This window comes from Helobdella robusta (assembly GCF_000326865.2).
Source record: "Helobdella robusta unplaced genomic scaffold HELROscaffold_6, whole genome shotgun sequence".
Classification (NCBI taxonomy): domain Eukaryota; kingdom Metazoa; phylum Annelida; class Clitellata; order Rhynchobdellida; family Glossiphoniidae; genus Helobdella; species Helobdella robusta.
In genome coordinates, this window is record NW_008705330.1 from 4,479,759 (window position 1) to 4,496,241 (window position 16,483).

General features: G+C 33.5%; 3 protein-coding genes across 3 annotated transcripts in view; 2 read left to right on the forward strand and 1 right to left on the reverse strand.

Annotated features, from left to right (window-relative positions):
- Positions 1-1,015: 1,015 nt before the first annotated feature.
- On the reverse strand, positions 1,016-5,459 carry HELRODRAFT_107834 (hypothetical protein). The gene is made up of 11 exons (XM_009029367.1): positions 5,376-5,459; positions 4,753-4,962; positions 4,388-4,487; positions 4,044-4,231; positions 3,717-3,828; positions 3,386-3,568; positions 2,848-3,204; positions 2,584-2,709; positions 2,195-2,431; positions 1,963-2,062; positions 1,016-1,594 (listed from the first exon to the last, which is right to left on the reverse strand). The coding sequence occupies exons 2-11, from the start codon at positions 4,915-4,917 to the stop codon at positions 1,405-1,407; spliced, it is 1,758 nt and encodes a 585-aa protein (XP_009027615.1). The 5' UTR covers positions 4,918-4,962; positions 5,376-5,459; the 3' UTR covers positions 1,016-1,404.
- Positions 5,460-9,222: 3,763 nt separating this feature from the next.
- HELRODRAFT_164427 (hypothetical protein) lies at positions 9,223-10,221 on the forward strand (the record flags this gene model as incomplete). The annotated part of the gene is made up of 4 exons (XM_009029368.1): positions 9,223-9,366; positions 9,503-9,539; positions 9,729-9,820; positions 10,153-10,221. 4 exons carry the CDS (start codon positions 9,223-9,225, stop codon positions 10,219-10,221), a joined length of 342 nt encoding a protein of 113 aa, XP_009027616.1.
- Positions 10,222-12,292: 2,071 nt separating this feature from the next.
- HELRODRAFT_189435 (hypothetical protein) overlaps positions 12,293-16,483 on the forward strand; it is a 5,358-nt gene continuing 1,167 nt past the window's right edge. The window contains exons 1-5 of the mRNA XM_009029369.1: positions 12,293-12,478; positions 14,774-14,843; positions 15,025-15,510; positions 15,755-15,978; positions 16,286-16,483. The exon at positions 16,286-16,483 is cut by the window's right edge and continues 88 nt beyond it. Of these exons, the coding sequence (XP_009027617.1) occupies positions 12,347-12,478; positions 14,774-14,843; positions 15,025-15,510; positions 15,755-15,978; positions 16,286-16,453 (1,080 nt within the window). The 5' untranslated portion in view covers positions 12,293-12,346 and the 3' untranslated portion in view covers positions 16,454-16,483. The remainder of the gene's footprint in view (positions 12,479-14,773; positions 14,844-15,024; positions 15,511-15,754; positions 15,979-16,285) is intronic.

The following is a 16,483-nucleotide window of genomic DNA, read 5'->3' on the forward strand; positions in this document are numbered from 1 at the left end:
ATCTCGCCAAGTTATAACCATAATACTCGACCGATTTTTGGCAACAACAAGCAAGTTATAACCAGAAAAGGTAGGTAAACGATCATTTCTTTTTTTACTTGAACTAATTTGGAAAGAAAAAATTAATTTTTGGCAGGTAAAGATAATTTATTTATAAATATCTGTCTTAATAAATTAACCAAGGATATCGGTTTCTCTTTTCACAAGTAAAAATGAAGTTCATGTCGTTCCATCTATGCTTTTTAATATATACTGTATCATTTTTAAAAATTTGAGTCTATGTTCGATAATTGAGACATGTTTTAATCAATTTTTTAAATTAATAAGGCGATAAATTGAGAATATTTATTAATCATTACATTAAGCATTGAACTACGCATTTTCACGATTTGCCACACTGCCTACATGTATGTATCGAAATCTATGGGGGCATATCTTTAGAAAATCAATATACTCGTATTATTTTATATTTTCAATTTAACTACTTTTTTTTTAGAATTTTTATGAAAACAACTTGCGTTTATAATTTTGCCGATCGGCGATATCCTCTAACTCTAACAAAACCATACAAGCACAATGTTTTAAATAAAATCGAATTAGATGATACTGGAAAATCGCTGTTTTGATTCGCTCCATACAATCCTCATTTCGACAATGATGTTTTGCCCAACAGGCAGTGAGTGAATCATTGATGGATTCCGGTAGCTTATGGAACATATACTTAATACGCTATCTACCCCTTATATGTAATAGCTATGCCTGTCCGCGGCGAGGTTCCAAATATTTTGAAAGTTAATGAGAAAATTCATAGGTTGGATGAAGCAATAAAAACCCTCTATATATACACCTATATATATATATTGCAAGCTGGGTGGCAGCCCGCGACGTTCCAGTTAAATTTGTCGCCGGTTCTAGGAACAAGTTTGAAAAGCACTGCAATAGCCCATTTAAGAAATAACAAATAAAACACTACTCAGTTATTTTACTACAACTGCTTCTAAATAAGACTTCAAAGTAACAACAACTTGACTTTTATTAATATAGTCCATCGTATATATACAGACAAATGTATACATATACATATAATATGTATTTTGTATATTATATTATCTACGGCCATATATATATATATATATATATATATATATATATATATATATATATATATATATATATATATATATATAATGTTTTATTAGGTTAACGCATAAAACAAAAAATAAAATGAATGGAAATATTTTTAACAAAAATCTTCAATTATAAAAGAAAATAAAAGTTGACATTGTTATACAGAGGAAACCTGTGCAAAAACATTGGACATTATACAAAATGCATTCATTGATCCAATTGTAAAACAAAATGAACATAAACAAAGAGTGATAGAAGTAGGGAGCATCTTGTTGGTTAGGCTTCAAACTGCATATGCTCCAACCTGGCCACCTGAATCTCTCTGACCACCTTGACCCTGTTGATCATTTTGTTGAGGGCCCCACGACTCAGTGCCATGGTGGAGAACCAGATTGGGTTCTCGGGTCGTGAGGACAACTCTGGAGTCAAGTAGAACAATCGGCTGTGTTGGCGAATCACTTCTGGGCTGTTTGCGGGTGAGTCGCCAGTTATTATTAGAATATTATAATATGAATTCAAATGCTGCTTTCATTTGAAAATTTGTGAAATTGTCAACAGTTTACGCTGAATAAGAGTAGGTGTGTGAAGAACCTAGTTATTGAAAATTTAAAAGTAGAGACATAGCCATTTTTAAGCGTGAGTAAATAAAAGTAAGCAGAAAACACATAACATTTTGTTGAGACTATTAAAATGGCCGATAAAAAGTCTAAAAACATGGATGAATTTACAAACAAAGCAGCGAACAAAATGAAATGATGAATATATTTTGCACTCGAAAATCAGAGTACCAATAAGTAAATAAACTAATTTATAAACAAACGAAAAGATACCAACCATCTAGACAGATAGAAATCAAAAAGTTTGACGGGACACCTCGCTGGGTCATCAGGAAGTTCATGTTGGGTGTACTCCTGTTCAGGTAGCGTCTTCAACTCTGCACAGGCAAAAAATGATTTAACTCGGTATATTAAAATTAAATTTTCGAATGAAAAAGTAAAATTTTGATAAAAATCTGATAACAAATAATGATGGAAAGCTACAAAATACAATATACTAGACTGCAAACCTCTGAATGAGACAGCTTGTTTGAGAGTAATCTTCTTCACAATCTGTCCATCAGTGGTTTTATCTGATCCCCTCTCAATTGCAGCGAACGAGAGATTCATATGCGCATCCACCGAGTCGAGGAGGAAATGTTTAGTGTTGAAGTAGATGAGAGTGTTCAAGAGGGTCTGAGGCGTGTGGCAGCCGAGCTGTTTCGACTCCCACAGATGATCCTCTATCACCCTACATATCAACATATCTGAAATGTTTTAAATGGCAGTGTCAGTAGTGAGAACACTGAATGATTGAAGATTTGAACCTTTGCTAAAGATCTGATAACAACTTTATATTGCTGCAAGACACTTGCTAAACAAATGCTGTTATAAAGGTTATAAAAAACAGACAACAAACTTTCAGTATTTAGTCTCAATTCAAAAGCAGACATAAGCTCATTAAGCACATCAGTAAACTTCTGGTATGGAACGTCGAAGAAGATGTTGTCCTGACGACCATTCTCTCGAAGGTAATACTGCAGACCTGATGGTGGCAGGGATCAAATATGAATTAAAATGTATTTTCAACGAATACATTTGTCAATCAAATGGGAAGAAATTAAATTTTGATCATTATTTATGCCCCAGCTTATATGAATATAACGAAGACAAGTAGACAAACCTAAGCACATGTAGTAGATACTGTCAGGAGCATATTTTTCACCAGTGGGTTTTCTGACATCCCGCACGAACATCGACAGAGCAGCATTTAATTCCTCGTAGCTCAACTTGAGAGGATCTGGATCGAAGAAAAACCTCACACGACCTCTGCTTGCACCTGCTGTCTTCGAATTGTCATGATTCTTCTGCTCAGCCCACGATCTCCAGGCCTTCAATGCATATGAATATTTCAATTTCACTTTTGATTCATTAAATGGCAGTGGTAACTGTTGGCTGCTGTTGTAAATGTTGGCTCGTTTCGTTGGACCTCCTCTATTGGAAAAGCTTGACATCATGGCCATTTCTGATCGAGAAGATTCTGAAGACGATTTTAATGTTAAAATTTACTTTAGTAACTCATTTAGTTAACATTGTGAAACGAAAGAATAATTGCATACTTATTAGCATATTGTACAAAAACAATTGAGGCCTGCCTATAAAGCAATCAATCAGCATACAGAGGAGGAGCACATAAACATGAAAGAACGCAAAATACAAACCCAAATATCCCGGTACCCTGGCCTTGCTAATGTTTGTGGCTCCGGTCTGATCTTCGGGCATGTCAGCCACAACCCTCATGGCCATCTCAAGAACATCCTCCCCCCCATTGCGGTACTTGTAAGTGGATGGAGCTGTGCCTGGGTAGATGTAGTTCTGATCGTTCACTCCTCTTACAATGGTCGCTGCATTATCAATTATTAAATTATTTCAGATTGGATTAATGATAAATGTCATCAATCAATTATTTCATTTGTTAGTCAGAAATCAGAACCAATGACTTATCCATCCAGCCACCAACCAATCAAACCATCCATCCAGAGCTGAACATACCATTATACGCTTCATTCTGAATATCCTCCTCAGATTTGGTGCTACTGATGACTTCAGCCATGTCCAAGAGTTCGGCTTCCAAAGGATTTGTTATTGACTTGTTGTAGAGATCCTGTCATTAGGCCAAACAATGTAAATGTGTTATTATCAGCAATTATGCCATTAATCATGTACGTAGATGTAAGCCTCACATGAAACAGTGTAACTTTTGTGCTGCACTGAAGTGACTGCATTGTTGCCAGTGGCTATAAAATAAATACAAACAACTGCCCGTGACTATAAAATGACCATCACAACAACCATCATCGTCAGAATGAACATCACTACCTGCAAGCCCCTCATTAAGAGTTGCACATTCTCCCTGGTGGCAGGTATCATACAGGGCACAGGTACTGGCACGGGAGTGGGTATCGGGTATGGAGATGGTATGACGCAGGGAGTGATGGGTGCTGGAATCAGGACGGGCACAGGTATGGGGACAATGGTCGTCTTCTTGTGTTCTATCACTTCTTCATCTATGTATGTTCAAGTTCAGCCAGACATAATAACAAATCAGAGCAATGTAACTTACAAGAAAACCTAACCTAGAAACTTTGACACCAATACAACAACCAAATTATCACATAAAAACATAGTTCACTCCTTATTAATATCAAATGAATATAACTAACCAGTCTGAGTGGACTTGTGGATTCTCATAGGATTGCATGCAGTTGCTTTCGTCAACATGATTGGTTTACACATCAGAGATTTGTTCATGGTATCAACTTTCTACAAATAGAAATTTTAATATATATCTATTTAGCAATACATTCCACGTGTCCATACTAAACAATTATACTATTTTATAATAAATAATGAGCTATAAAAAATAAATAACAAACTTAGCAATTTACAAGATGAAATTCAGAACCAACTGAACAACAGTTCCAGCCAATGTTACTCGCCGTAATTTTTGTAATCACATGCCAAAGAAATGTTTATTGGAACATAACAAGAACATCTAATTGAAAACAAATGCTACAGAGAAACATACTTTAACAGGGGTCACTCCAGGTTTGTTGTGCATGGAAGGAGCCAGCATGGAGCTTGCCTTCTTGATCCACAAACTGTTTGTTGCAGCTTTTGTTGAAGTTGGTGTCATGGCTGGTGATGGCTTCACTGTTGCAGACGAAGCTGTTGATGTTGCTACAGATTTCATCAACGATGATGGAGTTGCTGATGATACAGGCTTTGGTCGAACTTGCTGCTCAGCAAAATTCATGTAAAAATATTGAACAATTAAATTAACTTTTAAACTATGCAAATCAATTTTAGTTTGAAATTATTTTCAACTTTTTTATAGATTCTCAAATTGTTTCAATTAATTTTCATACAGAATATTAAAAGTGAAAATACTGAATATTTTTATCAACAATTTCAATGGTGATGTAGCCATTTTGGGTTTGAAGCATATATGCAATATATGCAATTTTCATACAGAATATTAAAAGTGAAAATACTGAATATTTTTATCAACAATTTCAATGGTGATGTAGCCATTTTGGGTTTGAAGCATATATGCAATATAAATCAAGTGCATTTATTGTTTGTGCACAAATTGTACACAATTATTTGTCAATAGAATAACGCTTTCAATAGAACAACAAATGAACACACCTGTGCAGAAGCTGTCAAACTCTTGACGTTTGCACTTTTTATGTTGACTGTTGGTGTGTGGGTTGTAGTCCTGGTAGCATTGGATGTTGTGATTGACTTGGTTGTGATCGCTGTTGCAATTGCTGTTGATGGTGTTGTTGGCTTACTTTCCTGCAGTCCACTCAACAAATCATCCAGATCCATAATTGTTCGGATGTCCTTAGAAATGTCCTCCTCATCTTTTTCTGCTTCGACATCTTTTGATGTGTCTATTTCATCTTTTTTACCCTCCAAATTTCCATTATCTTGATTTTTTATGCTAATTTCAGAGGAGAGAACATCAGAGATGGTTGTGGGAATTGGAGTTGTTGCAGAACTTTTTGCCTCGGAAGATGTAACAGTGCTGGTAGTTTCAACTGAAGACAGAGCGGGTGATAATGTGATTGATTTCATGGTGGAAGGTCCTACCGTTTCATCAGGCTTGATGATTATTAGTGGGTTCTTAATGGTCGTGGTCACCCCTGTTGCTGGAGAGGGCTTCAATCCAACATTCGATGAAGATACCTTGATAAACTTCGGAGGAGGACCAGGCACTTCAGGTTCATCGTCGTCATCTTCATCGTCATCTTCTTCGTTCATGAGAGGTTTTTTTGTAGCTGATTTGCTGGCAGAAGCTGGCATGCCACGAGGCTGTTTGGAAGTTGCAGGTTTAATAGACATCGATGTTTGCGGACCAACGGCGATCTCCTCTGCATCATCCTCTTCCTCTCCTTGCCCCCCTATGATGTCATATAAAAAATCGATTCACCTCATGGTTCAGTTCTTCAAAACAGATAAAAATGTTATACATAAACAAAATATAAAAATTGAAAAAGTTTATATTGTAAGATTGAAGGATTTCATACTAACATAAACACGGTTTTAACAAAGGAAAAATTATTTTAGCATCAACAAACAACCAGAGTAAAGCCATCTGGTCACCAAAAACTAACTTGGCAAAAGACCCCATTCAGCCAACTTCTGTGACAAACTTTCCCTTTTTGATCTTCTGGCACTTCGTACCTCCTTCTCATCGACAATCTCGGCATCAGATGATTTCTTACCTTTACTCTTGCTGTACTTCTTCAACCTTCCACCACTTGTACTCATCTCCTCCCCATCAGATTCTGATTCAGTAACGTAAGCGTAATAAGGTTTACGGGATGGTTTGCGTCGTCCACGAATTGATGGACTACTGACTGCTTGCGTGGAAGAAGATGCTGTGACCTGATCAGACCAAACAATTGACATCACTACATGAACATTAAGATCAAAATGCTTAATGGATTAAAATATTGAATAGAAAACAGTGCCAGGTGTAGAATTTAACCTTTTTATAGCTTGGTAAAAAGGTTTGAGCCTTGGGTAAAACCTCTATGACATTGACTTTTTCACTAATCCCTGAACTTCCAACTCTTGAAACTTGTTTGATACGAAGTGGAACACTATCTTCATTAGCATCAAATAACTTTGCTGAAGCAGCTGTTTTGGGCAAAATTGGTCGTAAAGTTGTTACTTTTGATAATTCTTTTGCATATGTTTTCTGCGGCAAATCCTTCGCAGGAAGCAGGTCTATATAAAAATAAATTAATTGATAAATGAGAAGATAGTAGACCACAATGGCAATAATAAAAAAATATGCTACCTTCTTTTTTAATAGTGAAAACCTCTTTAGCATTAGCTATCATTTCCTTAGTTATGACTTTAGACATCTGGGTTTTAGCTTTGATTACACCTCCAGGTTTAGTCAATTGGTGAATTTTATCTTTGGGTTTAGTATCATCACCTGACTAATTGATCAATCTTATGAATTTAACTTTATTAATCAAAATCATGTATGTATATTTTATATTATAACAAGATTTAAAGATATAAATCAAGAAACATAAAAATTAAAAACTGACAAACAAATATAATATATATATATGAAAATATTATATTAAAAAAAACAAATAAAAAACTTCAATTAAATTTAATATTAAATTAATAATTAATGCAAATGTTCAAAAGTACTCGACAACATACTGGCAGCACATTGGAGACCATGGTGATCTGCCTGAAGTCCACAACTTTTGAAGCTGCACTATTAGTAGGCAGGGAAATCAATTTGACAGGAGAAGTGGACGTCATCATATCATCACTAAGGATTTCAATGGTGATCTGCCTGGGAATGGGCTGGGAGCTCTCAGGTTTGGGATCCATGCGTGCTCAATTCTTGCTACCTAACTGACTACCAATTATATATTCAAAATTTTAAAATTACCAACGAACAGGAAATTAGTAAAGTCAAGCAGGCTATGGCCAAGCTAAGCTAAGCTAAGTGCTAAGGTGAACCACAAACTTTTTTCAAATTTTAATTCACCGAAGTTTTGTTTACTAAATTAAGTGATGGGCTGCCTAACTGAGAAACGTTATCTAAAAATCAATTCGTTTCAACATCTATAGTTCGACCGAAATAAAAACAAATTGTGCGGGATGCAATCTTAAACTAAACATAAAACAAAAACAGCGAATACAGATTCTGCTTTTTGAAAATCTGTCACCGAAATAACCAACTATCTAGCAAATAAAAATTAATTTGGGTAGCAAAAAATTATTTACTTCGTGATATTACAAAAAAGTAAAAGCAGAACAACCAGAAAACCGACTACCTTGTAAAAATTATTTATAAACGAGAGAAAGTCAAAATGGCTAAATTATCGCAGCAGCGTCAAATACTTTGTCTTTGCTATTGCAAAATAAATTGTATAGCGCCTTACATTACGCTGTTTTAAAAAATTTCAATGGCACCAACTGAAATTACGCAATTCATTACGCTGAAAATGTATTTGTCTGACACAACGCTATATATATATTTACAATTAATAATTTATTTATAAACAGTTTCAGAAGAATTACATTTTACGTGCGAAAGTTTGAACTTGAAATGTCAAATTTTAGCATATAGGCGTGACGCCGGACAAAGTTTAAAATTCAATTTTCGTTCGTCATCGTTTTATTTCATGTTGCATAAAATCGTATGTAAGCATACATAAATTTTATATATGTTTTATGTATTGTACATATAAATAAACTGCACTTGCATAGCTGCTTACATGAGGCAAGTTTGCAGTGTAAAATGATGAGTTAAAATAACAACAATAATTAATATCATTACTATTATTATTGCCATTGTTGTTTTTAATCAGGCAAATAATGATATTTAGACAGCTGCTATGAATTTGTAAAGGTTTCGTTTCAGACTACAAAAGTACAAACTTACAAACTCAACCAATACACGGACACACCAGCATGTCAGCCTGCCTGCAAAGGATATTGTTCAGAGGCACTTGAAAATAGAATTAATAAAAATATTGTTGCTCTAATTTGTTATTCGTACTGCTGTGTTATGGTTTCAAGCATTTCAAACTAGAGTTTAATTGTTACACGCGTTTATCATGGGTAATATTATAAATATAAAAGTGTATTTGCAACGACAAGTGAATTTTATTTTATTACCAACACCAATAGAAAATTTAATTGTTCTGTTTTCGTAATAAACTTCAACAACATTCAATTTTGCACATGTAGACATTGCACACTTCAGTTATAATCTGTTTGTGAGTTTAATTGATTTTCAACAGCACTTAAAAGTGTCACGAATTCGTTCGCTACCTCCGTATCAAAGTCCTGACACAGGTCCACAATATTGCTCAGCTCTTATGAGTCATCGCCCTCTTCCTTCAGTACATTTGGTGATTTGTTGCTTATATTTAAACTGAACTAATCAATCTCAATTGTTGTGAACTGAAACAAACACGGTAGCTATTGTATTTGTATCTGCTGAGAAATGAACATTGAAATCGATCGTAAGGAATGCATAGAGTGGAAAGAAATATATCCTGATCAACTTTTGAGACATAATGATCCTACGAAATCTCTCTGGGTTGCAATTGGAGGATATGTTTATGATGTTACGGACTTTTGCAAAAAAGTTTGCTCTTAGAAATTAATTAAAATTTGTACTTATTCATTTAAAATTTATTATTCATATTTATTTATATGCATTAGTTTATTTTCATTTACAAATTGTGAAATTATTTCCTTCAAAATTATTATTTCACAATAAGCATCCTGGAGGCGAAGAAATTTTATATGAAAATGCCGGTAAGTTGATGATTGATAAGCTAGATTGGTTCTAATAAACTTTCATTTGTGATGAATTACTTTAAAATGGTTATGTTTATAATAGGGTTGAATGGTTAAAGAACTTTCTAATGTTATTTTGTTGAAATTATAGATAATTTATTAATAAAATTAGATGAATATATATTCGAATATGTTTGAAATTCTAAGGCAAGGAGGTGACGATGCTCTTCAAAGATGTAGGCCACTCCATAGTGGCCCTTCAGATTTTGGAGGGCTTGAAAATCGGTCAACTTGTTAAGGTTGGTGGAGGCAGTGCAGAAGCACAACGAGCAGAATTTGGAAAGATAATCACTTGAACAAAGTTCCTCTGCATCTGACACTGAACTGAATGACATGCTTGCTTATTTTCATTAACGGACTAAATGTTTTAATAGAGATGACCCAGCTATCGAGAAACTATTTTGAGGCATTATCGTAGCTGTTGTTAGCATCATCATCATCATCATCATCATCATCATCATCATCATCATCATCATCATCATCATCATCATCACCATCACCATCACCATCATCATCAACAATGCTTCGTCATCATATTCGTTATTATAAACATTTCCTGTCTCACATCCAGTCCAACAACATCATTGCCATTGGAAACATTGAAATTAAAACATTGGACGGTTTCTGTCGCTTTTTATAAATATGTAGTAGGAAAATTTTTGAAAATTCTTTGACATTTAAAAACTGCAACGTATTTTACGACATCTTGATTTTTATTTGTCTCGATCAACCCTTCAAAAGTTCGTTTTGTTTCATCACAATAACACATTAAAAACGTACAAAGACATGTCATTAAAACGAATTAAAATTTAGTTAGGCGAACTTCAACTGAATACATTGATGAGATTAGAATTGTAATGGTGGCGTCACTTTAAGTAAAAACGTTGCGTAACAAACCATGGACCGACGTGAGTGTAAGAATATTTAGCAAATGTTTCGGAGATTTTTTAAATTTTTTCTAAACGTCGAAAAATCTGTAAAAACTCTAATGATCAAATAATAAGAAAATACTGCATCATCAAAAGTTGTCGTTGGTTCACGTTCGTCAAATGATTGTAAAATATCAGCAAACAAAACAAGAAGACGACGAAGTTTTTATCGCATCAGTAATGTAAAATAAATTGTGCAGTATCCGAAATCATTGATCACTTGAAAATAATTAATGTTGAGTCAGTATCTTGATGAGTAAAGATAATTACCTATGTGCAGACTGACAAAAATCAATCTACGACTTTATTTACATGAGGGAGTCGACGGCTTTATTTACATTACATGAGAGAGAGAGAGAGAGAGAGAGAGAGAGAGAGAGAGAGAGAGAGAGAAAGAGAGAGAGAAAGAGATAATTTAAACATGTTATAAAAGAAAAGATGAAACAATCAAAGCAATTTTAGTGACTGGAACACAAAAACCAAATTGTGCTATAACATATGAGTGTACCAGACAGAAGCTGTGATTTTAGATTTCATTCGTTCTTCAACATGAAATTTTAAACCAGAGTATGTATTAAAAAAGATTAGAGATTGAAAAGATTTAAAGAAGATTTTGGAATTAGTTACTCACAGTTCAGTACTTAGTACTTAATATTTGGCAAAAATGTTACTACAAATATTTATGTACTTTAGGTACCTATGTTAGGCGCGCAGTTGAACTTTAATACCGCTTTATAAATATAACATAACCTAATGCATTATAACCATGGTGGATATATACAATGGATATGGCAGATCTCGTATGTAGGATATATTTATATCCATGATTATATTGATAACTTAGTTTTAATTAGATAACTTTTCCAACGGTTTTTTATTTAATGAAATGATAATGAAGAAATGTTAACTATTTCGTCTATCCTGAAACCGGGTTATTTTTAAACCAAGAAATGAATAGCAACTTTTGTGTTATAATAATTATATTTTGTTTTATAGCTTCCCAGCTCATACTCTCGTTCACTCAAGCAAACATCTTAGCCCTGAATATCCAAATTAAGGTTAAAATGTATTGAGGTTGCCATGTTATATTTTTAAACTGATATTAGCCATTTGTTGACTTTTTTTAGAAGCATGAATGGTAACCGGGTTACATATCCATTACATTACGATTGATGCAGAGAACTCCTACAATGATCGGCGAGCAATGAAACTGAAACATACAATTTAGTGACGCAAACGCATCCAGATCAACGTTTGGATGGCCTGATGGTCTAGTGATTAAAGACAGACGCCTGGTCCTGTTTAACAGTGCGTGCAGTGACAAAAAGATTCTCGCCGATCACATGCTTTGGGATTGATGCGTCGTTTAAGTTTTCCTTTAGAGGTACACTGTCTCACTGTCTGTTAATTCCCTGGACTTTGAAAGAGTTTACAAAACCTCTAGACCTCTGTAAGACTTAGGTCGAATTTTAAATCACCTGTATTTCAATATTTAAAACTTTGAAGAGTACAACCATGTCCATTAACACAATAATGTTAAACTTGTTTTTCAGTCGGTACAATATAAATTAAAAAAAATTTATTTCAAGTACCTAAATAAGCCGAATGTCTATTCAAAAATATAACGCCATATTAAATCAAGACTAGCAGTATATTCTTTCCATACATATAAATAAAATGTTAACATTTCAATACATTTTTGCTTTTTCGTTTAGCACATGACACTCATTACTTTACAGCTTGCTATATAAAGAGGAAAATCTACACGGAACATCCCTGTTTATAAGAAAGGTAAAAATATCGATTAGCATAATTTATTATCAACCGAAATTAAAAATGGCGGACTTAAAGTTTTTTCTCAAACATCTCTTCTTCGCTGTTTTCGCGTTCGTTCTCGTTTTTGTTGGCTGTAGTGCCGAAGAAAATGGCTGTCCAGAGTTTTGTAAAGGTTCCAGAAAGTTATCGAAGGTTTTAGTTCATTTTTTCTGCTACAGTTCATTTGAATTTTTTTTATCTTATATTTTTTTAATTTTTAATTATTTAAAAATTGAAAGAAAATCATATGATTTTACGTCCACCGTAAGAAAAGCAACTTAACTTCAATCAAAACTTATACATTAACAGTTAACTGAGTTAAAAATTTACAAACTATATTTTTTAATTTCTCAAAAGATATCTTTTTTAAATTTTAAAAATCTACCATATTTTTTTATCTGCGTTTTAATTTTTATGGAATTTTTTTTCTTATATTAAATTAAAATAATGAAGAATTTTAGTTTAATTTAAGATTTTTTTTTAACGTGAATCTTAAAATTAAAATTGAATGTTAACAATTAAACTAGATTTAGTTTTATTAGATGATAAGCACTAGAATCTAGATTAATTAACAATAACATTATTATGATTATAGATAGGATTAGACATAGATAAATCATAAATGGATAGAGTTTTTTTATTATATGGTATAATTTTTTGTATGTGTGTGGTGTGCATGCATAGCTTAATTAAATTTAACTTAGTGTTTAGAATTTAGATGTCTTTTTGATACATATTTAATTGTACAGTCTATAAGTTTTTATCGCCAAAATATGGGAAGTTTGTTTAAAGCTCATATGATGTTACATTTGGTTCAAATTTATAATATTATGATTATCATATAAATAAGGGTTGTCAAGATAAAAAAAAAAGAATGTTAAAAGTGTAAATATGTTATTAAAATATAGTTAATGATCTGACAGAACTGGCAGGTGATATTTGCTAGTTTATTTTTAATTTATTTAAATGAAGAGTAGTAATCCATACAAATTTTGAATGCCAAACTGCTGACTGCTGATATTGTTGTTAGTGGCTTATAAGCCATAAGTGTAATTAATAATTTATCTATTTTATTGTTAATTTAATTTGTAATAATGTTTTTCATATCTTTCTTGTTAACTTTGACACTCACACTAATTAAATATTTTGAATGGTTCTTATGAACTTAGTGAGTCATTAAGCTGGTTCTTATAAACTCAGCGAGTCATTAAACTGCCACGAATTTACAATATAATTTTAGTGTCTGTGAATAAAATTTTCATACTGTATTTTTACTACTAAAAAAATCTTGAAACACTACCAAAACAAATGGAATACAACAATGTTTTTTACGTGTAGTAAATTTATGTTTGTTTATCATAGGAATATTTTGAATGCAGGCATGTATGAATGTTGGAACATTCCAAATTTTGAAACACTATCAAAACAAATGGAGTACAACAATGTTTTTTACGTGTAGTAAATTTATGTTTGTTTCTCATATGAATATTTTGAATGCAGACATGTATGAATGTTGGAACATTCCACTGTACACAAATCATATGGTTTTGTAGGGCATTTCATTATACCCAATTGATATGATTGTGAGGTAGATAGTTCATCATTCTCCAAATAATAACTGAATTGAATGACCAAAAATGGCAGGGAAGATATGACAATCACAGTGACTTGTTGAATCCTCTGAACTTTGCAAGAGTGTAATTGACCTTTAATCTTTAGACTAACTTAACAATATAAGTATTGTCATAATGTGCAAGTGCTTCAATTTTTCTCAAGTTTTGTCCAACTATCCTTCGACTTCCCATTTTTACCATTTTTTATAATTACTACAAGGTGAAAATGAGAAGAATTTTCACTATTTTTGCTGTCATTATGACAAGAGTGTCAAAAATTAACATCTGTGTTGAAATATTATCCAAAAATAAATTAAAAAAAAAAGAGTTTAAAATTAAACAGTTTTTAATGGGTTTTTTGTGGAATCTTGAAAAACCATTTTGATTTTGAATGAATCTCATTATTCTTGTTTTTCATTAACACCTCATTTGAAACATAAAATATACTTAGCAGCATTTTGTTAGTGCTGTTTGATTCAGAGTCGTGGGCATTAGATTCTTCCTCAAGTTTAACTTCTGTAATAAGCTATTGACATTATTTATTATGATTATCGGCGTGCCCCGTAACGGGATGTTGTCATGTTCGCAAGGTGCCTCCGTTTCATGGGATCATGAGCAAGTTATTGACACTCCAAAAAACATATTTCACAAGTTCCACACACCAACTTGCTGCGTATTTATTATATTATTATGAGGTTGAAGTTTGCTAAAAAGGCTCCATGCATACATTAATTAATTAACTAATGAAACAGCGTTTTCATTATTGTAGATATATTTATTTGTAATTCTGATATATTTAAACTAAATTAAAATACATTATGTTGATGATATGCAGGCAGAGGCAGACATGTGTGGCATCTGGTGCCCTGGCAAGAAGGAGCCTATGACTGACGAATGCTTGAAAAGTAACTCACTCGTTTGCTCACAAACGATTCATTTATTTATTTTTGGTTGATGTAATGTGTTTGTTCAACTTGCTTATTTATTTACACATAAGAATTATTTAGTGTGTTATCTTATGTAATGCATTGGTAACTAACATAGCAGTTTATTTGAAATATAATGGTTTGATGAACTTACATCCAGCCTGCTTGGAGAAGAATCCTGAGGGCGCTGCATTATGTGAACTGAATTGTAAGATAAGTTCCTCCAATAAGGTCGAGGTAGCAAAGGTTGAGAGCAGCAAGAAGGCTCTGGGTGAATCTCCCAATAAGGACATCTCGGTTGATGACGCGATGAGCATGGTGGGTACGATGATGAACGTGCACTCGCGCATCAACAACATGATGGATTGCATGATGGATGGATTGAACCATCAGATGAACTATGGATGGATTGGAGATTTCTTCAAGAATAGGTCCCCCCTTGATTCATCAGCCAAAGTCAACGAAGGAATGAAGAGTGCAGACTTGAATGATTTGATGAAGATCGAAAAGTTGAATGAAGGTACTCCCACCGGCAATAAGATGTCAGGCTTCGAGAGACCTGTCTTCCACAGGTTCCTCATCATTAAGAACATTCCATTCATGAGCGTTGTCAAAGAGGAAGAGGAACTCAATAGTCTAAACAAAGGTAACAATTCTGAGTGAATTTAAAAAAAAAACATTCAAGGATTTCATTGTTTTAAAGTTATTTTTGTCTGTCGTTGTTAATTCACTTTACTGATTAAATGTTTGAAGGTCAGATCATCACTAGTCGTCATCATCACCATCATCATCATTGCAATACTTCATTTGCTAATAACATCAACAAATCTATATCAAGCTGTCGTTTGTTGGCTAGTTGCATAACTTCCTCACATACAAAAACTTTTCAGACAAATTGATGACTGGTGAGAACAAGAAGAAGGTGTATTCCATGAAGGTGGAGACAGAGATAACAATGACCAGTGGGAGCAAGTTCAGTGTCTGGCTGAAGAACCTCTTGCACAACGAGAAGTTCAGAAGGTTCATGTGGCTCATGTCCTGGTCCATCCTGATGACCGTCTGCTCCATCTACCTCATCATCCTCATCATTCGCATTTGGACCATCAGATGTGCTGTTAGTTCTTTTAAGATAGATTTTATTTACTTTTTCATATATGAAAGAGCTGTAATGCTGTTTGTTGATTGTATCACTTTTAACTGTTTTTCAATAAGAGGTCACCAGTAATGCTGTGATGCAGGATGGCGTGTTTGCTTCTATAGAAGTTCTCTACAATTCATTGAACATTTCATATTTACATTGACAGAGATTGCTTAGTATGATTAAAAATTCTAAACAATGCGCCTTGTTGTAATGTAACATTTTTATATAAAACGTTCTGTAGCATTTACATCTACTTTAAATTTTTAAACGTACCGACCAGTCAAAAGAAGTTGTGGACATGGAATGCGAGAACAAGTACCAGCACCTGATTCCACTGGATGAGGAACTCTTCTTCATCGTCAACTGCCAGAACGTTGATGAGAAGAAACAACTGCCCACTGATGCTGCCAACGTCTACGTACCCATTCCATACAAATCTCCAAACTAAGCATGCAGCAACTTGTGTTGCATGCGACAT